We start from the raw sequence: 22,830 nt of genomic DNA, 5'->3' as shown, positions 1-22,830 counted from the left end.
CCTATATGATAATTTGTTTGCCAATTTAGATGAATCGGAATAAAAAAATAATAAATTATTTCATTCTTAGTCTGGTCATTAAGGCTTTTTTCAGGCCTGGTCATTAAAGGGTTCCATTAGATTCAAAGGTGTGCCGCAGCTTAATTTTCATTATATAGTCTACCATAGTATGTCAAGAATGCTCATCTAATTGTTGTGTTGGAAATGATTATCGGAGTATAAAGAAAGAATGATCTATAATAGATATTACATGTTCAGTGACCTTGATTAACTGCAATTACTTTCATCTAGGAAGAAGAAGCGAGCTATCATAATGATGATAACAGTGGTTGTCCTTTTTTCAGTCTGCTGGGCACCATTTCATGTTGTGCATATGATGATAGAATACAGTAAGTAAATATGTTGTGGTTGGAATTTCAATCTGCCAAGTGTTAAAGGGGTTGTCCCATTAAAGAACTTCTCCCCTATCCACAGTATTTGATCACCAAGCTCCAGAAGTCCCATAAAGATTTGAATGGAGTAGCAGACGCACATGTATGTCTGGGCTCCAAACAGGGAATCATGGGCCTCAAGTCTCATGATTGGTGGGGCCCCTAGTGGTCGGCTTATGTAGAAAGCATACAAAAAAGACAGTCCGCTCAACCCCTCAGCTACAGGACACTCCAGGTGCACGGACACCTGGAACCAGGAAATATGTAATGGGAAAAAGGTGAAGTCCAGCACGTGGTGTCTCTGTTAAAACATCATTATTTAATTCATTAATTGCAAATAATTTTAAATATCAAAATGAGTATTTTACACATGGAATTATTGATTTTCTCTTTATTTTATCTATCATATTTGGTTTTACATAATAATCACAATTCTTTTTCATACAAAATATAACTGGCTATTGATTATTTAATGTATTATTAAATGAATGCACAAATAATAAAGAGGTTGCCCCATTACAAGAACATATCCCTTATCCATAGTAGATGGGATAAGTGTCTGTTGGAAAAAGGTGAAGTCCATCATAATTTAATAAAGTCCATTAAAAGAAATCACATACTGTACCATGAGTTCAGTACCGCAGGATCAGTCTGCGTGATTCAAACTTAATGTTTCCTAATCATGACATACTGTAGATAAAAAAGAACATTGATAAAATAAAGAAGAAATCAAAAAGTCCATGTGTAAAATACTCATGTGGAGATAATACTTGCAATTCTAATGTAATGTAAATCTAAAAATATAATATATGTTTGTTATGACAATAGCGTAGTATAAAATCTCTGCTTGTCTTTGCTTGTCTTATTCTTTGCTCTACTATAAAACTCAACAATACATTCAGTTCTACAGCATGAAAGCGCTATAGATTTAGCAGACACCTTTCATTCCTTGTATGATTTTTTTCAATTGTAAATTTAAAGATATCCCTGCTGTTCAAAAGGCTCCCCTCTGCTGCTTTATTGACAAGGCCAGACATATTGCCAGGCCATGACTGTCTTGAGCATGTGCCCCTGCTTTGAGTAGAAGCACAAGCCAAGAGGCTTCAGGCAGGGGCGTACCTAGAGCATTTGGCACCCGGGGCGAACCCTTTGGTTGGCCCCCCCAAGAAAGTTCTCCCCTTAATTACACCCCCTCCCTTAATTACACGTCACCTCCTCCCTTAATTACACCCCCTCCCTCCCCACCTTAATTACACCCCCTCCCTTAATTACACCCCCCCTTAATTACACACTCCCCCCCTTAATTACACCCCCTCCCTCCCCACCTTAATTACAAACCCCTCCCTTAATTACACACACACATCCCTTAATTACACCCCCCCCTTAATTACAAACCCCCACTTAATTACACACACACACACCCCTTAATTACACAATTATTTACTCACATTTTGATGATGCCTCAGGCTCCGTCCGACCGCTGGTAATGGATCCTTCCGCTTCTTTAAAAGATCCGTGAAGGCGGCGCGGCGTCAGCGTCGTGACGTCACGTTGCGCGCCGCCGCAATAATCCTTCCACAGAAGCCGGCGCCTGGCGGAGTCGCGTCGCGGTGCAGCAGTGGATGGAGGGGTGACTCCGTCATGGCACCCCCCTTGTGAGTGGCACCCGGGGCGGGCCGCCCCCCCCGCCCCCCCCTTGGTACGCCACTGGCTTCAGGTAAGACTCTGCTTCCGGTGGCAGAAGCAGAGTCTCTTTTCTTTAACCACTACTCGGGGCAGAGACACAGGTGTGCCATTGACAGGGCTGGAAGTTTTGTCTGGCCCTGACAAGCATTATGGGTGGAGGGGGAGCCACTTGTGCTGTGGTGACAGCCCTCCGCTGCTCAAAAACCTTGATGAACAAATTGATTTGTATGAATCGATATGCTCATCTCTAGTTGCGACACACCTCTGAATCATTAAAACCAGGTTTCCATTCAGTCCCATTGCCACCGGTGTATAAAATCCAGCACCTAGCCATGTAGTCTGCATTTACAAACATTTGTGAAAGAATGTCTGGTTCTAGAGAGCTCGTTGAATTAGAGCCAATATAAAATGTCTTCCCTACTAGAGAGATCCTAGATGATCTACGATCCTAGATATTCTACTAGATATCAACTTTGAGTGATATTTTGCAAAGTAGAAGTGTTCAGGAACCAATCTGGCAGTCTTTAGTTAATTGCTGAGAGACAAGCTGGTCCTGTGATCCCCTCCTCGTTGGAATTAAGGTGCATTTAGACGGGCAAAGAAGCACCAGATTGTTAGGAAGGAAGTGCTCCTTCCCAGCAATTAGCTGCTTATTAAGTGAAGGTGAAGTGTTGTATTTACATGCAGCAATCACCTCTACAGTAAGAGGATGAGGGATCGCTATTGTGATCACTCATCCTCATACAGCTGCATTGTTTCTGGGCAGCAGATTCCTGTTTAGACATCACGATCTGCGGCCCAGAAATGATAATTTAGGTGACAAACGACAGTTTCATCAGAATAACAAGCGTTTCCTCGTTCATCGGGTGGTCAGCTGCACCTTTAGACGGGCAGATTGTCGGGAACTAGTGTTTGCAGGAACGTTAGTTCCTGATAATCTGATCGATTATTGCCCTGTCCAAATCCACCTTTAGTTGAGAGTTTGCTGCTGATCGAGCCAGAGACAAGACCTGCTTAGGTGTGCACTGTCAAGTAAGCCTAAGGATAAGTGTTAAGCAATGAAGGCATTGCTGGGTTTGTGCCAGGGGAGGCGGGGCCACACAGGGTTAAAAGGCAGCCGAAGATACCTGCTGCCGCACGTTCACCGGCACGTCTGAGGCAGTCTGAGGCAGAGCACTTCCGGGTCGTTCAGGTTCGGGTCGGGCAGCGCGTGCAGGTCGCGTCATCGCGACTCCAAGTAAGACTAGGGCGGCGGCACTCTGGTGGGACGCAGTAGGGGGGGGTGGAAGAGACCGGCGGGCGCCGGCACACGCCGGCAGAGGCGCGCTCCGGTCTGCTGGCCGGTGGACGGTGGGCGGCGCAGATGCATTCCTTGGCCGCACGGCTCAGCGGCTGGTCATGGTTTGCTCGGCGCCGCCTGGTGGCCACTGGCGGCTATGGTCGGGGGGGGGGGGTTCAGCGGCAGCCGGAGTTATGGCATCTGGGTCAGGCGGCTGCAAGTCGACCCCCCTCTGTGGCTTGTGAATGTCGCCGCAAGCACCGCTGGGTCTGTGGGGCGGCATGTTCAGTATAAACCGAAGTACTACGTACAAAGATGTTCATAGCCTATTGCAGGTCTTCAGGCGACTGCACAATCAGCGCACATACAAAAAAAAAAAAAAAAAAAGGGAAAATATATTTGATAAAGATAAACATAAATAAAACAACCCATGTTCATGTTTTCACAGTTCGGGTTAACTTTGTGTGCCACCATTGGCATTTACAGAAGACAAGGTATGTATCATGTTCCGACGTAGCACAGTCAGTCATCCATGGCGTTAGGTCCACGGTGGAGGGTTTACCCACAAAAAAAAATAAAAAATAAAAAAAATAAAATAAAATAAAATAAAAGTCTGTCACGACCTCAGACTCACATAAGTCCTGTCACGACCACGGGCAGCCAAACGCGTCTGTCACGTCTTCAGACTTGCGATACAATCCTGTCACGACTACAGGCATTCGATAAAGAAAAAAAAAAAAAAAAAAAAAAACCTGTCACGACTACAGGCATTCGATAAAGAAAAAAAAAAAAAAAAAACCTGTCACGACTACAGGCATTCGATAAAGAAAAAAAACAAAAAACACTGTCACGACTACGAGGCATTCGATAAAGAAAAAAAAAAAAAAAAAAAAACAAAAAACAAAAAACCCTGTCACGACTACAGGTCTTCGTGTCACTACGTCTGTCACGTCCACAGACTCGCTATAAAGTCCTGTCACGTCCACAGGCAGCTTTGTCATACACTACGCGCACGTCCACAGGCTGGTCGAAGTCCTGTCACGCCTACAGGCACACCACGGCTCATTCAGACATCAGCACTAAGTCCTGTCACGACCTCAGGCACACGTACCAGGACGTCTTCTCAGTCATGATCACTCCACAGGTGCCACCTGGGGTATTCCGACACTGGTCAGGGCCTGTCCCGTCTTCGGGCATCACAGCCCGGAGACCACTGGGGGCTATAACACAGGTGGCAGTATCACGCTTGTCAGCCACGGCACCCGCGGGACGGACAGGCCCCTCAGTGGCCAGGCACACGGACACCAGCTCATACTTCGCAGCCTGGCAATAAAGGGGGGTTCTAATAAGCTCTCAAATTAATAACCAATAGGAAGATGTCGCAAGTACTCACACCGGGAGGATCCTCCGCATCGCGGGATGGTGGGGACACCCAGTCAGAGCGAAGCGTGGGACCCTCTTTACGTTCCTGGACCATACCGAAATTGGCCGCCGAGCTGCGCAGAAGGGGCATCCCCTTTCCAGCATCAGCAAGTAAAGCCGAGTTGTATCGACTTCTGATGTCTGATGTACCTCCAGTGAGTCAGGATGAGGTTTCCATGGGTACCATTCAGACGTCGCTCACCCAAATACACGCCATGATCAACAGTATGGCGTCATCCATGTCAGACCTTCAGGCCCGAATGGATTCGGTGGAAGCCAGGTCTGCGGCGGCAGCATCACCGACACCAACACCGGCGGAACCTGTGGCAGGGCCATCCGGCACTTCGGGTGGGTCATTCCACTTTCCCTCCATCGCTCCATCCCACTTCATTCCGGCCAGTATCAGGCAGGACATTTTGGAGGGCAAAGACGTCAACCTGGCGTCCCTGCTCATTGCGACACATGAGGCCCCGGACAATAGAAACATTGCCTGTGGGGAAGTTTCGGTAATCCTGAAGTCTAAGGACGCTAGACTTAACAGGAAGTTGAACGCCATGGAATTCGTTCTGGCGTTCAGTTTATATCGGGACGTGATTTGCTCAGTCAACCCGCATAGGAGGGCCGAGCTAGATCTGTATATGTATAAAGTGGTGGAATTAGCTTACAAATATGGCGGCTCGGCATTCTTCGAATACCACCGGTCATTCTCAGCCAAGGCAGCAGCTGCCCTTGTTCAGTGTCAGCGCATGCTGGATTGGTCTGACATAGATACAGAATTGTTCTGCCGCCATTTTGCTGGGCTCAAAGCTCCAACCTGCACGGTCTGCAACTCGTACTCCCATACCACGGGTTGGTGTTCTCAGTCAGGCCACATAGCAGATCCAGCACTACCTTATTCTGCCCCAGGTTCATCAAACACCAAGTCAGCTTTCGGGGTTGATAAGTTAGGTCGTCCTATTAAATACCTTGGCAGGAGCCAGATATGTAATAATTATAACTACGCCATTTGTCACTACAACCAGTGCAGGTTGCTGCACCTGTGTGCAATTTGTTTTAGGGCCCATCCACGCGCAGCGTGCCCTCAAAGGAATCAAGGCCCATCGTGACTAAGCGTGGTCAATGTGGCTCTGCTGGCGGTGTTCTTGGCTGAACATCCTCACCCAGCTTGGGTCCACTTCGTCATCCACGGCTTGACACACGGGTTTCATACAGGGCTTCTGGCGCTTCCTCAAACCACGTTCGAATGTGACAATTTGCAGTCCGCAGCCAGAGACCCAGAAGCGGTCATTCAGTTGATCCACACTGAGCTAGACCGGGGGTACTTGATAGGGCCTTTTAACCATCCTCCCTTCGCATGCTGGAGAGTCAATCCAGTAGGCATCGTGACCGGCAAATTCAATAATAAAAAACGCCTAATCTATGACTTGTCCGCCCCACATTCTTTACACATACCAAGCTTGAACTCTCTGATTCCATCCGAGGAATTCACTATGAGATACGCATCTATTGACGAAGCCATACAGGTCATAATCAGTTTAGGCAGGGGCACCTGGCTGTCAAAAGCAGACATCACCGATGCCTTCAAGTTACTTCCCATCCATCCTGAGTTATGGCAGTGGCATGGCATGAAATGGCAGGGTGCTTATTATTTCGCCAGTAAACTGACCTTCGGGTCAAAGTCCAGCCCCTGGTTATTCGACCAGCTGGCCAGCGAGCTGCATTGGGTGTTGACCAACACCTTTAGGGCAAACCACGTCATCCACTACTTAGATGATTTTCTCCTGATAGAATCCCCAGATCAAGTACCACAAGATTTGCAAGTCCTGCGCACGGCGTTTTCAGACCTGAGTATTCCATTAGCCCCACATAAGGTGGAGGGACCCAGCACTGAGATCACTTTTCTAGGCATCCGCTTGAACACAGTGGACATGAAAGCCAGTCTTCCTCTGGATAAGCTGGACAGGATCAAGACTGTCGTTCATAGACTAACACAAGTGAGGGTAACCACCAGGGCAGATCTGCAGTCACTCCTTGGAATGTTGAATTTTGCAATGCGCATTATGCCGCAGGGCAGGTCCTTCATTTCAAGGCTCCTGGCACTCCTCCCGCTTGCGCCCTGCCAAGACAGTCCAGTCCAGCTGGACCAAGACGCCATTGCTGACTTGGTAATGTGGGACAACTTCCTCTCCCAATGGAATGGGGTTTCCCTCTTTATCCCGGTGGCTTCCAGTAATTCCCCAGTGATCCATACAGATGCCTCTCCTGCTGCCGGCTTTGCAGCCATTCATGGCACTCACTGGTTCGCCCAATCATGGCCGGTAGAGGTCTCCAGCATCCCAGGGTTTTCAAGGAGTTCCTCACTCTTTGAGATTTATCCCATAGTAGCAGCGGCCGTCACCTGGGGGGCACAGTGGAGCAACCAAACAGTCCTGTTCTTAACCGACAATGAGGCTCTCGCTGACATCCTAATGAAGGGCAGGTCAGCCTCCAGGCACATCATGGGGTTTGTACGGAAGCTGGTGTGGCTGGCTCTGCAAAACAATTTCAATTTTATATGCACACACATAAGTGGCCAACGTAATGTTGCAGCCGATGCTCTATCTCGGTTTAACTTTCCCCTCTTCTTTCAGGTCTTTCCAGAGGCAGATCTTTCCCAAACACCAACCCCGCCTCATGGCCAGTTATTGTTGGAGTAGCACCTTTCCTCCAGATCGCTAAGAACCTCATGTCCGATTCTCTGTCTAGCAACACACGAAAGGCGTACAGAACGGCCTGGCGTTTGTTTAACAGGTTCAAATTCTCTTACCCTCCGGCCGGGGAAGGTCCTGTCACTTACCTGCTGGCGTTTATAGCTTTTTGCCACTCACAGCTAAATCTATCTTATAGCACCATTAAGCTGTACCTCGCGGGCTTACAGCATCATTGGTATGTACAGTTCCCGGATCAACCATCACTGTTCACGGCCCATCCAATCAAATCCTTGCTGAGGGGCATCCAGAAGCAGGCTATCAGGAAAAAGCCGTCCGGGCAACCTTTCACCGGCAACATGGTTAGGACAGTTTCGGACGCTCTGGCCAATGAACCTTTCGGCCGTTATATTAGCTTACTCGTCAGGGCGGCATTATATCTGGCCTTCTACGGGTTCCTCAGGCCAGGTGAGTTCACCTGTGTACGATCATCAAACAAATTCTTGCGGAGGAACCAACTGGTTTGGGATGGTACGCACCTCATCCTCAGTTTGGACTCCAGCAAGACGGGCCGACCTGGGGAATCCGTGCAGGTCAGGTACTTTGTCACTAACAACAAGTGGTGCCCAGTGACTGTACTACGCGAATGGTTGCGGTTTACCGGGAACATGCCCGCGGAGGCCCCCCTGTTCCTGCTGGATGGGTTTCCCTTGAACATTCAGACCTTCCTCAGATACGTTCGCTTGTTGGTCTCCTCGTCAGGGGGCAACCCGTTAGCCACCACCGGGCATTCATTTCGTATAGGTGCCGCCTCCGCGGCCTCCAAAAATAATGTCCCGGCACACGTCATTCAGAAATTGGGCAGGTGGAAATCTGCATGCTATGCTCGTTATGTTCCTGATCCTCAACAGGAAATGGCACTTGCTTTCAATTATTTGTTGCTGTAATTTCACTTATAATACACAGATCCTAACCTTTCCTGCATCCGTGTGGTTTTTGGCCCCTTCAGGCTACCCTCAATACAGCAGTTCCGGCATAACTCTACTGCTTCAGGTAGGTACAGGTACATAGTTCTCAGCCAGCCGATCCTGGCACAAGTGTTAAGCAATGTAGGCATTGCTGGGTTTGTGCCAGGGGAGGCGGGGCCACACAGGGTTAAAAGGCAGCCGAAGATACCTGCTGCCGCACGTTCACCGGCACGTCTGCCCACCCAACCCTCCCCTTTTTCAACACATAATCCACTCTGGGGTAGCCCCCTTCAGGCTACCCTCAATACAGCAGTTCCGGCATAACTCTACTGCTTCAGGTAGGTACAGGTACATAGTTCTCAGCCAGCCGATCCTGGCACAACTCTAACCAAGGAAAACACATTATCTGAGAGCAGAAATCTGCTAGAAAGCAACTTAACTAAATATTAATCTCTGACTGAAGGATGCGTTGAATATTTATTGAATGTTAAAAACCATTTTAAAGGCAGTGCATGGATTGCATCAGTAAGGTAAGGAAATTAGTGATGGACGAACATCGGCCGGGACGATTCGCTAACGCGATCAAATGTTCGCGAACCGCAAGTTCGCGGCGAGCCCCATTCACTTTAATTGCAGGCGAACCTGAAAAACCTTCAGGTCACATTTCCAGCCACCAAATACTTACTAGAAGTGGACAAATCATCCCACAACATGGACAGTGACATACCAGAGGGGGATCAATTGCAAAAATTCCCACAAAAAGTATGTATTTTAATCAGGGGTCATTTTTATGCATCTTAAAGGGAAACTGTCAAAAATGTGGCCTGCTGGAGCCTAGAAATTTTTTATTTTAGACCACGGGAGTACAGGCCCCAAACATTAGGCATTCACCGTACAAAAAACATCAAGTGATTATGTGGCTGGAGGTATATTAGACGGTCATTGGATAACAATTCTACTTCAGGCCAGTAGAGTACAGGCCCCAAAAAATATTCATTCAATGTACAGAAAATAACAGGTGATTATGTGGCTGGAGGTATATTAGATGTTCATTGGATATCAATTTTACTGCAGGCCAGTACAAATACATGTCAAATACAGATCTTTAAAAGAACAAAAAATATTAAATTGGATTAAAAACATGGCTAACAAAATCCCCCCTCTTGAATAAACCCCGAATGATAATAGGTGAAATTCGATAACACGTGGTCGTCACAGGTGTTGAATTCCTCCAAGGCCCCAACAATTAGGCATTCACCGTACAGAAAAGATCAAGTGATTATGTGGCTGGAGGTATATTAGACGGTCAATGGATATCAATTTTACTGCAGGCCAGTGGACTACAGGCCCCAAAAATTATACACCAGACAGAAAAGAACAATTGATAATGTGGCTGGAGGTACAATAGGCGGTCACCGTATAACAATTTTACTGTTGGCCAGTTAGATTTAAAGGCCACAAAAATTATGCATTTACCGTACATAAAAGATCAAGTGATTATGTGGCTGGAGGTATATTACTGCAGGCCAGTGGACTATAGGAAACCAGCAATTGCCTAGATTTTATCAACTGATAACCGAGTCTAAGGCTACTTTCACACCTGCATTCGGTGCAGATCTGTCTTGTATCTGCACAGACGGATCCGCACCGATAATGCAAACGCTTGTATCCATTCAGAAAGGGTTCCGTCCTGACTTACATTGAAAGTCAATGGGGGACAGATCCATTTTCAGTTGCACCATATTGTGTCAGTGAAAACGGATCCGTCCCCATTGACTTACATTGTAAGTCAGGACGGATCCGTTTGGCTCCACATCGTCAGGCGGACACCAAAACGCTACAAGCATTCTGAACGGATTCTTATCCATTCAGAATGCTTTGGGGCTGAACTGATCCATTTTGGGCCGCTTGTGAGTAGAGATGTCGCAAACATAATACGCAAGAACGCAAATTTCCGCAAATGTTTGCGAACGGGCGAACCGCCATAGACTTCAATAGGCAGGCAAATTTTAAAACCCACAGGGACTCTTTCTGGCCACAATAGTGATGGAAAAGTTGTTTCAAGGGGACTAACACCTGGACTGTGGCATGCCGGAGGGGGATCCATGGCAAAACTCCCATGGAAAATTACGTAGTTGATGCAGAGTCGGGTTTTAATCCATAAAGGGCATAAATCACCTAACATTTCTAAATTGTTTGGAATAACGTGCTTTAAAACATCAGGTATGATGTTGTATCGATCAGGTAGTGTAAGGGTTACGCCTGCTTCACAGTGACAGACCAAACTCTGAAAGACCAAATTGCCCGTTTAACGCACCGCAAACAACCGCAAACAGTCCATTTGCACAACCGCAAACTCCCCATTTTCACAAGGTTGGATACAAAGCGTCATTGAAGGTCTCTTCCTCCACCCAGCCACGTACAACACCAAGAGTCCCCGAAAGGTGACAACAAGCCACCTGGGACGCCTGCTGTGGTTGGTCTTCCACCTCCTCAAAGCCACCTTCCTCCTTTGACTCCTCTTCTTCAGACTCCTCTCTCTGCGTTGCCGCAGGTCCAGCAATCAACGACGACAAGGCTGCTTCTGGTGGTGATGGTGACCACAACTCTTCCTCTTAATGCTCATCTACGGCCTGATCCAGCACTCTTCGCAGGGCACGCTCCAGAAAAAACGCATATGGAATGAGGTCGATGATGTTGCCTTGGGTTTGACTGACCAGGTTTGTCACCTCCGCAAAAGGACGCATGAGCCTACAGCCATTGTGCATGAGCGTTCAGTAATGCGGCCAAAAAATACCCAGCTCCGCAGAGGCTGTCCTCTTTTTTTTTTAATTAAAAAAATGTGTTCTTACCAGTTTAATCTCTGATTTGTCCCTTATCAGGGGCCGGTGTATGGAATAGATTTTAGGAACCCGGAGATGGAAAAAGATGGTTGGTCGGTCCTCTTACTCCCAATTTGGAGCACTGCGCGTGTGCCGTGCAATGTACTGTGCCACCCTATATGAGTGGTGTGTTAAGTAGTACTATTCCTATCAGTTTAATCCCTGTTACGTCCCCTATCAGGGGCCGGTGTATGGAATAGATTTTAGGAACTGGGAGATGGAAAAAGATGCTTGGTCGGTCCTCTTACTTCCAATTTGGGGCACTGTGCGTGCGCCGTGCAGTGTACTGTGCTACCCTATATGAGTGGTATGTTAAGTAGTACTATTCCTATCAGTTTAATCCCTGTTACGTCCCCTATCAGGGACCGGTGTATGGAATAGATTTTAGGAACCGGGAGATGGAAAAAGATGCTTGGTTGGTCCTCTTACTTCCAATTTGGGGCACTACGCGTGCGCCGTGCAATGTACTGTGCCACCCTATATGAGTGGTGTGTTAAGTAGTACTATTCTTATCAGTTTAATCTCTGTTACGTCCCCTATCAGGGGACGTGTATCAAATAGATTTTAGACAACCGCAAAGAGTTGGCAATAGTTGACACACTCATGACATAAATTTTATTCCTCTATGCGTCAATCTTGGTGTAGTGATGACTGTGCTCGTGTGCACGTTTGGGAGATTGCAGGCGATGGCGGTTTTCCAAAGCCTATGGTCGTGCTGTGACAGTTAAGTGACCCAGAAAACAATGATTTTCTATGCAAAATTATCCAGCCGATCGCTTTTGGTCTGTTCACAATGAAGCAACGACCTTATCATCTGGGGTGTGCCAACATTGCCATTGCCAACACACTCATAGAGGTGATCGCTTCATTGTGATACGCAAGCCCCTTCACCACAACAATGTAACGATCACGAAGGGGAATTGACACATGTATGTGTTTTTTTTTTTGTTTTGTTTTTGCAGCCATAGTGCAGCACCAGAAGCCAGAAAAATTAGGCATGTGTGAAAAACCAGGTATTGTTGCAGCTGCTGCTGTAGCAGCGGCCGGAAAAATTTATGTTTTCCAGGCAGAAAGTGCACTAAAACATTGCGGCTTGAACCCTAGTTGGTGGCGGAGAAGTCATCCGGCATGCAAAGATTAAATACAGCAGCGTGTGGACCATTTTTAGCCCAAGGCATCTCATCAGGCCTTTTTTATTCAAATGCATCCCCCACTGTCAGTCCCTTCAGGATCCATGCCTCATTCATCTTAATAAAGGTGAGGTAATCTAGACTTTTTTGACCTAGGCGACTTCTCTTCTTAGTGACAATACCTCCTGCTGCGCTGAAGGTCCTTTCTGACAGGACACTTAAGCGGGGCAGACCAGAAGTTCTATCGCAAATTGGGATAGCTCAGGCCACAGGTCAAGCCTGCACACCCAGTAGTCAAGGGGTTCATCGCTCCTCAGAGTGTCGATATCTGCAGCTAAGGCGAGGTAGTCTGCTACCTGTCGGTCGAGTCGTTCTCTGAGGGTGGACCCCGAAGGGCTGTGGCGATGCGTAGGACTTAAAAAGCTCTGCATGTCCTCCATCAACAACACGTCTGTAAAGCGTTCGGTCCTTGCCGGCGTGGTCGTGGTAGGAGGAGGATTACTTTCACCTCTTCCCCTGTTAGATTCCCGTTGTGCTGTGATATCACCCTTATACGCTGTGTAAAGCATACTTTTTAACTTGTTTTGGAACTGCTGCATCCTTTCCGACTTCTGGTAATTCGTTAACATTTCAGCCACTTTCTGCTTATACCGGGGGTCTAGTAGCGTGGCCACCCAGTACAGGTCGTTCTCCTTCAGCCTTTTTATACGAGGGTCCCTCAACAGGCATGACAGCATGAAAGACCCCATTTGCACAAGGTTGGATGCCGAGCTACTCATGTCCCATTCCTCGTCCTCACTGATCTCATTGAAGGTCTGTTCTTACCCCCAGCCATGTACAACACCACGGGTACCAGATAGGTGACAACGAGCACCCTGGGATGCCTGCTGTGGTTGGTCTTCCTCCTCCTCAAAGCCACATTCCTCCTCTGACTCCTCTTTCTCAGACTCCTCTTCCAACGTTGCCGCAGGTCCAGCAAGCGATGCTGATAAGGCTGTTTCTGGTGGTGATGGTGACCACAACTCTTCCTCTTCCTCTTCACGCTCATCTACGGCCTGATTCAGCACTCTTCTCAGGGCACGCTCCAGGAAAAAAACAAATGGGATGATGTCGCTGATGGTGCCTTCGGTGCGACTGACTAGGTTTGTCACCTCCTCAAAAGGACGCGTGAGCCTACAGGCATTGCGCATGAGCGTCCAGTAACGTGGCAAAAAAATACCCAGCTCCGCAGAGGCTGTCCTAGCACCCCGGTCATACAAATACTCGTTGACGTCTTTTTCTTGTTGGAGCAGGCGGTCGAACATTAGGAGTGTTGAATTCCAACGTGTCGGGCTGTCGCAAATCAAGCGCCTCACTGGCATGTTGTTTCGCAAAAATATCGGAAAAGTGCGCCATGGCCATGTAGGAACGCCTGAAATGGCCACACACCTTCCTGGCCTGCTTGAGGACATCCTGTAAGCCTGGGTACTTATGCACAAAGCGTTGTACGATCAGATTCAGCACATGTGCCATGCACGGCACATGTGTCAACTTGCCTAAATTCAATGCCGCCAACAAATTGCTTCCGTTGTCACACACCACTTTGCCGATCTCCAGTTGGTGCGGGGTCAGCCACTGATCCACCTGTGCGTTCAGGGCGGACAGGAGTGCTGGTCCGGTGTGACTCTCTGCTTTCAGGCAAGTCAACCCCAAGACGGCGTGACACTGTCGTATCCGGGATGTGGAATAGCCCCTGGGGAGCTGGGTGGGTGCAGTTGATGTGGAGCAAGACGCAGCAGCAGAAGAGGACTCAGCCGAGGAGGTTAGCGAAGAGGATGGAGTAGGAGGAGTAGAGGAGGTGGCAGCAGGCCTGCCTGCAAGTCGTGGCGGTGTCACCAACTCCTCTTCAGAGCCACGCATTCCATGCTTGGCAGCCGTCAGCAGGTTTTCCCAATGCGCAGTGTACGTGATATACCTGCCCTGACCGTGCTTTGCAGACCAGGTATCAGTGGTCAGATGGACCCTTGCCCCAACACTGTGTGCCAGACATGCCATGACTTCCTTTTCCACAATAGAGTACAGGTTGGGGATTGACTTTTGTGCAAAAAAAATTCGGCCGGGTACCTTCCACTGCGGTGTCCCAATAGCTACAAATTTTTTGAAGGCCTCAGACTCCACCAGCTTGTATGGTAAAAGCTGGCGGGCTAAGAGTTCCGACAAGCCAGCTGTCAGACGCCGGGCAAGGGGGTGACTCTGTGACATTGGCTTCTTACGCTCAAACATTTCCTTGACAGACACCTGACTGTGGGCAGATGAGCAGGAACTGCTCAAGGTGAGAGGCGGAGTGGCGGGTGGTTGAGAGGGGGCAAGGAGGACAGCAGTGGTTGACGTGGCTGAAGATGCTGGACCAGGAGGAGGATGGTGGCTTTGAGTTTGTGTGTTGCTTGTACTCATCATGTGTTGATCCCATAGGTGTTTGTGATGCGAGATCAGGTGCCTTCGCAAAGCAGTTGTACCTAGGTGGGTGTTGGACTTCCCACAACTCAGTTTCTTTTGGCACAGGTTGCAAATGGCATCGCTGTTATCAGAGGCAGACACACAAAAAAAATGCCACACTGCTAAGCTTTGCAATGATGGCATTCTGGTGGTGGCAACAGCATGAGTTGATTGGCGTGCTGTCTGGCTGACCCCGGGTGCCGATACATGCTGTCTGACTGTGCCACTAGCTCCTTGCGATGACCTCCCCCTGCTTCAAACTCGTCTCCTCCTCCTCTCTGTCTCCCCATCTGAACTTTCCCCCTGTTCTTCTTCTCTTCGGGCACCCACGTGACATCCACGGACACATCGTCATCATCAACCACTTCACTTGTATCTGACAACTCAGCAAAGGAAGCAGCAGCGGGTACAACATCATCATCATCATCATCACACCGTACGTCCATGTGTGTAATGCTGCCTGACTGAGACATATCCCTGTTATCTACATCCTCTGGCAATAATGGTTGCGCATCACTCATTTCTTCCAACTGATGTGTAAATAACTCCTCTGACAGATCAAGTGAAGCGGCTGTGGTGCTATTGTTGGTGGTGGCGGCAGGGGGGCGAGTGGTAACTTGAGAGGTGCCCGAAGCTGAGCTGGAGGAGGATGGTGCGTCAAGGTTCCGAGCGGAAGCTGTAGAAGATTGGGTTGCCAGTCAACTATGTCCTCAGAACTTTTCGAGTTCAGGGTACGTTGCCTCTGAACACTGGGCATTATTCTAGGGCCAAAGGAAATCACAGCACCACGACCACGACGGCCCCTGCGGGGTGGCCTGCCTCTGCCTGTCATTTTTTTTTAGATTAGTGGTACTATGCGTACAAGGTACTGTGCCACCCGATATGAGTGGTGGGCAGTGGGCACAATACAGTCTGTGGGCCTGACACACACTGGCAGGCAACTGCAATTATATTACAGAGAAAAAAATTGTATTACTTTTTTATCTGCAAGCTACTGTGCTACCAGATATGAGTGGTGGGCACTGGCAGTGGGCACAGTACACTCTGTGGGCCTGACACACACTGGCAGGCAACTGCAATTATATTACAGAGAAAAAATTGTATTACTTTTTTATCTGCAAGCTACTGTGCCACCAGATATGAGTGGTGGGCACTGGCAGTGGGCCCAGTACACTCTGTGGGCCTGACACACACTGGCAGGCAACTGCAATATATATATATATATATATATATATATATAAAAAAAAAAAAGCAGACTGATGTACCAGCTGTAAAAAGGGCTTTTTGGGGTGCTGTCAGGACGCTGTCCTTACAGCAGATCAGATGAGTCTTTGAGGACTGGAGTGGACACAGAACACGGGCCTAGCTAAAGATTTCCCTATTAATTCAGCAGCAGCAGCAGCACTCTCCCTGCTCTCACTAACACTGCAGCTTCAGAATGAATCTAAGATGGATGCTGTCCTTGCTTTTTGATAGGAGGTGGGAGGGTCTGGGAGGGAGGGTATGCTGATTGGCTGGAATGTGTCTGCTGACTGTGAGGTACAGGGTCAAAGTTTGCTCAATGATGATGTATAGGGGGCGGACCGAACATCGCATATGTTCGCCCGCCGCGGCGAACGCGAACAAGCGATGTTTGCCGGGAACTGTTCGCCGGCGACATCTCTACCTGTGATCTGATGAAACTAAAATTAAACTTTTTGGCCATAATGACCATAGAAACATAGAAACATAGAATGTGTCGGCAGATAGAAACCATTTGGCCCATCTAGTCTGCCCAATATACTGAGTACTATGGATAGCCCCTGGCCCTATCTTATATGAAGGATGGCCTTATGCCGATCCCATGCATGCTTAAACTCCTTCACTGTATTTGCAGCTACCACTTCTGCAGGAAGGCTATTCCATGCATCCACTACTCTCTCAGTAAAGTAATACTTCCTGATATTACTTTTAAACCTTTGCCCTTCTAATTTAAAACTATGTCCTCTTGTAGCAGTTTTTCTTCTTTTAAATATTCTCTCCTCTTTTACCTTGTTGATTCCCTTTATGTATTTAAAAGTTTCTATCATATAGCCAAACCCTTGGTTCCGACACCATTCACTAAGCCATACATTGAATTCCTTAATGCACATCTTCCTGTCATGCTGAAGGTTATGCACAGGCAAAACTACAGAGAATGAAACAGTTGATGCAACCTCCTGTATATCCTTTCCAAGTGTGTGAAAATCATACACCATCGTTACATTTGGAGGAAAAAGGGAGAAGCTTGGAAGCCTAAGAACATCATCCCAACTGTGAAACGCGGGGGTTGCAGCATCATGTTGTGGGGTTGTTTTGCTGCAGCAGGGTGTTCTTCACAAAATAGATGGCATCATGAGGAAAGAAGATTATGTGGAAATACTGAAGCAACATCTCAAGACATCAGCCAGGAAGTTAAAGCTTGGGCGGAAATGGGTCTTTCAAATGGACAATGACCCAAAGCATACTGCCAAACTGGTTACAAAGTGGCTTAAGGATAACAAAGTCAATGTTTTGAAGTGGCCATCACAAAGCCCTGATCTCAATCCTATTGAAAATTTATGGGCAAAGTTGAAAAGGCAGGTGTGAGCAAGGCAACCAACAAACATGGCTCAGTTACACTAGTTTTGTCAGGAGGAATGGGCCCAAATTCCGACCAACTATTGTGAGAAGCTTGTGGAAGTATAACCAAAACGTTTGACCCAAGTCATACAGGTTAATGGCAATGGTACCAAATATTTATGAAATCTACAGTTGCAAGAAAAAGTATGTGAACCCTTTGGAATGATATGGATTTCTGCACAAATTGGTCATAAAATGTGATCTGATCTTCATCTAAGTCACAACAATAGACAATCACAGTCTGCTTAAACTAATAACACACAAATAATTAAATGTTACCATGTTTTTATTGAACACACCATGTAAACATTCACAGTGCAGGTGGAACAAGTATGTGAACCCTTCGATTTAATAACTGGTTGAACCTCCTTTGTCAGCAATAACTTCAACCAAACGTTTCCTGTAGTTGCAGATCAGACGTGCACAACGGTCAGGAGTAATTCTTGACCATTCCTCTTTACAGAACTATTTCAGTTCAGCAATATTCTTGGGATGTCTGGTGTGAATCGCTTTCTTGAGGTCATGCCACAGCATCTCAATCGGGTTGATGTCAGGACTGACTGGGCCACTCCAGAAGGCGCATTTTCTTCTGTTTAAGCCATTCTGTTGTTGATTTACTTCTATGCTTTGGGTCGTTGTCCTGTTGCAACACCCATCTTCTGTTGAGCTTCAGCTGGTGGACAGATGGCCTTAAGTTCTCCTGCAAAATGTTTTGATAAACTTGTGAATTCATTTTTTCTTCGATGATAGCAATCCGTCCAGGCCCTGACGCAGCAAAGCAGCCCTAAACCATGATGCCCCCACCACCATACTTCACAGTTGGGATGAGGTTTTGATGTTGGTGTGCTGTGCCTCTTTTTCTCCACACAGAGTGTTGTGTGTTTCTTCCAAACAACTCAACTTTGGTTTCATCTGTCCACAGAATATTTTGCCAGTACTGCTGTGGAACATCCAGGTGCTCTTGTGCAAACTGTAAACGTGCAGCAATGTTTTTTTTGGACAGCAGTGGCTTCCTCTATGGTATCCTCCCATGAAATCCATTCTTGTTTAGTGTTTTACGTATCGTAGATTCGCTAACAGGGATGTTAGCATATGCCAGAGACTTTTGTAAGTCTTTAGCTGACACTCTAGGATTCTTCTTCACCTCATTGAGCAGTCTGCGCTGCGCTCTTGAAGTCATCTTTACAGGACGGCCACTCCTAGGGAGAGTAGCAGCAGTGCTGAACTTTCTCCATTTATAGACAATTTGTCTTACCGTGGACTGATGAACAGCAAGGCTTTTGGAGATACTTTTATAACCCTTTCCAGCTTTATGCAAGTCAACAATTCTTAATCGTAGGTCTTCTGAGAGCTCTTTTGTGCGAGGCATCATTCACATCAGGCAATGCTTCTTGTGAAAAGCAAACCCAGAACTGGTGTGTGTTTTTTTATAGGGCAGGGCAGCTGTAACCAACACCTCCAATCTCATCTCATTGATTGGACTCCAGTTGTCTGACACCTCACTCTAATTAGCTCTTGGAGATGTCATTAGTCTAGGGGTTCACATACTTTTTACACCTGCACTGTGAATGTTTACATGGTGTGTTCAATAAAAACATGGTAACATTTAATTCTTTGTGTGTTATTAGTTTAAGCAGACTGTGATTGTCTATTATTGTGACTTAGATGAAGATCAGATCACATTTTATGACCAATTTGTGCAGAAATCCATATCATTCCAAAGGTTTCACATACTTTTTCTTGCAACTGTATGTAAACGTTTGACTTTGCAGAAAGTAATAAAAATGCCTTAAAACATTCTCTCTCTCTCTCTCTCTCTCTCTCTCATTATTCTGGCATTTGGCAAATAATAATAATGATGGTAATCCTAATTGACCAAAAACAGGAAAGGTTTATTCTGATTTCATGTCAGATATTGAGAAAAACATGCACATGTATCTTTTTATATAGTGTATGTAAACTTCTGGTTTCAACTGTATTTCAGACATACCCCACACTGCAACTAGAAATATGTCAGCTGTTTCTCTGCTCTTTGCAGTACAACATAAGCGTGATATTAACTACACAAACAGCACAGGATAGAGCGTGTAGCACCTCCTTTGAGAAGTGGGAATTTTCTCTCTAGCCACCTATTCTCTCAAGGGCCTAAACCATAAATACGACCTTATGCTACATTATTAATTACCATATTTTCACCCTATAATACGCACTTTTTTTTCCACAGCACGGGGGGAAAATGTCAGTGTGTGTTATGGGGCGAATACTAATGAGTGCTTTCATTATGAAAGCGCTCATTAGTACAAGAAGACTGGGATGCCATGAATGCAGCACTCCCTGGGCTCTGTATTTACCGCTTCCTGGTCTTACTTGGCCACTTGCTGTGCTGTGACTGCGCACAGTGTGAAGACGTTGGCACTCTGTGACCTTCTGCTGACCTCAGCACAGCGCACGGCAGGAAGACCAGGAAGAGTTGGATAACAGGAGCTCCAGCGGTGTCTGGAGCAGGAGAGGTAAGTTGATTTACTATTTTCTAATCCAGCAGTTAGGTATGAAAAAGTCTCAAAGGGTTTGGTGAATGCAAAACTACTTCCAGCAACTCATTTAACCCATTACAAATTATATACTTTAATTACAATCCTTAAAAAATGGCTAAATACAAAAAGGACGATATTAACTAAGGGTCCACTCAGATATTTAGCCACACTGAGCACCTCAAAGCAAACCAGGGGATGGAGGGGAAACTGTCCCTATCGTCTCTCCCTGGTCTAATTCTCAGCCCAGGGATGACCCCTAATGGTGAGGACTCCCTGTCCTCGCACCTGGGCTGATCTAAACCTCACACAGCCCTGACACGGTGGTCCTAAGAGGGTGGGGAGGTAAAAAGATTGGTGCTTAAAAGTGGGCAGATACAGAAAAACAAAAAACGACAATACCACATATAGCTACCCTAATGATATAGGGCTTATTGATGAACTGTGTATACAGCCCTCGTGCTGCTGATTAAAGCCAACTAGGTACACAGTACATTGTTATTTGAACACATAAACGTCAATAATACCCCGACGTGTTTCCCCCACTCTGTGGGATCATCAGGGGGTCAATACATTGTGGATGCCGGATATCTATATGATATTATGATATCCTATGTTCAATAGATGTCCAAAAAGACAGTAGGGGAACCATTCATTGATAGCAGGGGGAGAGATTACAATCAGACGGACTAGGTAAGGCACATGTCAAGGTCGTTAGCTAATTTCGCTGGAATCCCATGTAGGTATCTGTGGAGGAAAAGTACAAATGGTATAGAATCAAATATGCCCAATGCATAGCCTCCACCAGTGTCTACAGTTAAAAGGTAGAACTCACAGTCTTAGAGCCAACATCAAGGGTCCACTGCGTTCCATGGACCGGAAGCATGTGACCGGAACAGCGCGCTCAGAGCTGAGCGCTGCTTTGCGTTCCACCGGCCGGAAGTGGTCATATCCATAGACCGGAAGTGATGGAATCAGGAAGTGGACGCGGTCGCGTCTTGATGACTCTGGGTGGGAAATTTGAGAGTGGTGAGCGTGTATGCATATAAAGGGGGCACCCGGCGCAAACATGTATGGGCCTATGGAGGAGAAGGGGTGACCGAACCCTTAGACGGACAACTAACTGTAAGTAGGGATATGTATCCCCATCTAGTCCTCACTATCTTGAGTGTGACTGGTGATTAGGAATTTTTATCCTTTACAGTCTAGGTAATTTATTTAGTTTGAGGTCATTCAAGAAATCACTGGACCCTTGATGTTGGCTCTAAGACTGTGAGTTCTACCTTTTAACTGTGGACACTGGTGGAGGCTATGCATTGGGCATATTTTGTTCTATACCATTTGTACTTTTCCTCCACAGATACCTACATGGGATTCCAGCTAAATTGGCTAACGACCTTGACATGTGCCTTACCTAGTACGTCTGATTGTAATCTCTCCCCCTGCTATCAATAAATGGTCCCCCTACTATCTTTTTGAACATCTATTGAACATAGGATATCATAATATCATATAGATATCCGGCATCCACAATGTATTGACCCCCTGATGATCCCACAGAGTGGGGGAAACGCGTTGGGGTATTATTGATATGTGTACAAATAACGATGTACTGCGTACCTAGTTGGCTGTAATCAGCAGCACGAGGGCTGTATACACAGTTCATCAATAGGCCCTATATGATTAGGGTAGCTATAAATGCGTGAAAGATTCACCACTGAAGGAAACCAAAGTATGTTTCCTTCAAAGTCTGAAACATAGAAAATAATATACCATGTCAGCTGACCCCCAAAAAATTGTAGGTAAAGGGCCTACAGCTGAGCAGACCGTATGAAACATTGGAGTCAGGGCCTACAGCTGAGCAGACCGTATGAAACATTGTAGTGAGGGCCTACAGGTGAGCGAATCCCATAAAACATTTGAGGTGAGGGCCTACAGCTGAGCAGACAGTATGAAACATTGGAGTGAGGCCCTACAGCTGAGCAGACCGTATGAAACATTGGAGTGAGGGCCTACAGCTGAGTATACCGTATGAAACATTGGAGTGAGGGCCTACAGCTGAGCAGACCGTATGAAACTTTGGAGTGAGGGCCTACAGCTGAGCAGACCGTATGAAACATTGGAGTGAGGGCCTACAGCTGAGTATACCGTATGAAACATTGGAGTGAGGGCCTACAGCTGAGCAGACTGTATGAAACATTGGAGTAAGGGCGTACAGCTGAGCAGACTGTATGAAACATTGGAGTGAGGGCCTACAGGTCAGCGAACCCCATAAAACATTGGAGGTGAGGGCCTACAGCTGAGCAGACCATATGAAACATTGTAGTGAGGGCCTACAGGTGAGCGAACCCTATAAAACATTGGAGGTGAGGGCCTACAGCTGAGCAGACCGTATTAAACATTGTAGAGACAGCCTACAGCTGAGCATACCATATGAAACATTGTAGTGAGGGCCTACAGCTGAGCATACCGTATAAAACATTGGAGTGAGGGCCTACAGCTGAGCAGACCGTATGAAACATTGGAGTAAGGGCCTACAGCTGAGCAGACCGTAAGAAACATTGGAGGTGAGGGCCACCAGGTGAGCGAACCCCATAAAACATTGTAGTGAGGGCCTACAGCTGACCAGACCATATGAAACATTGGAGGTGAGGGCCTACAGCTGACCAGACCATATGAAACATTAGGAGCAAGGGCCT

The 22,830-nt window shown here is 46.9% G+C and overlaps 1 protein-coding gene across 1 annotated transcript in view; it reads left to right on the top strand.

The window, feature by feature from the left end:
* The window catches only part of QRFPR (pyroglutamylated RFamide peptide receptor), a 150,373-nt gene that overhangs the window by 115,617 nt on the left and 11,926 nt on the right, over window positions 1-22,830 (top strand). Inside the window, exon 5 of the mRNA XM_040419877.1 lies at window positions 292-389. Within this exon, the coding sequence (XP_040275811.1) occupies window positions 292-389 (98 nt within the window). The remainder of the gene's footprint in view (window positions 1-291; window positions 390-22,830) is intronic.

This window comes from Bufo bufo, chromosome 2 (assembly GCF_905171765.1).
Source record: "Bufo bufo chromosome 2, aBufBuf1.1, whole genome shotgun sequence".
NCBI lineage: Eukaryota > Metazoa > Chordata > Amphibia > Anura > Bufonidae > Bufo > Bufo bufo.
Note: the sequence above shows the minus strand (reverse complement) of the source record. Positions and strands in the feature narration are given on the sequence as shown.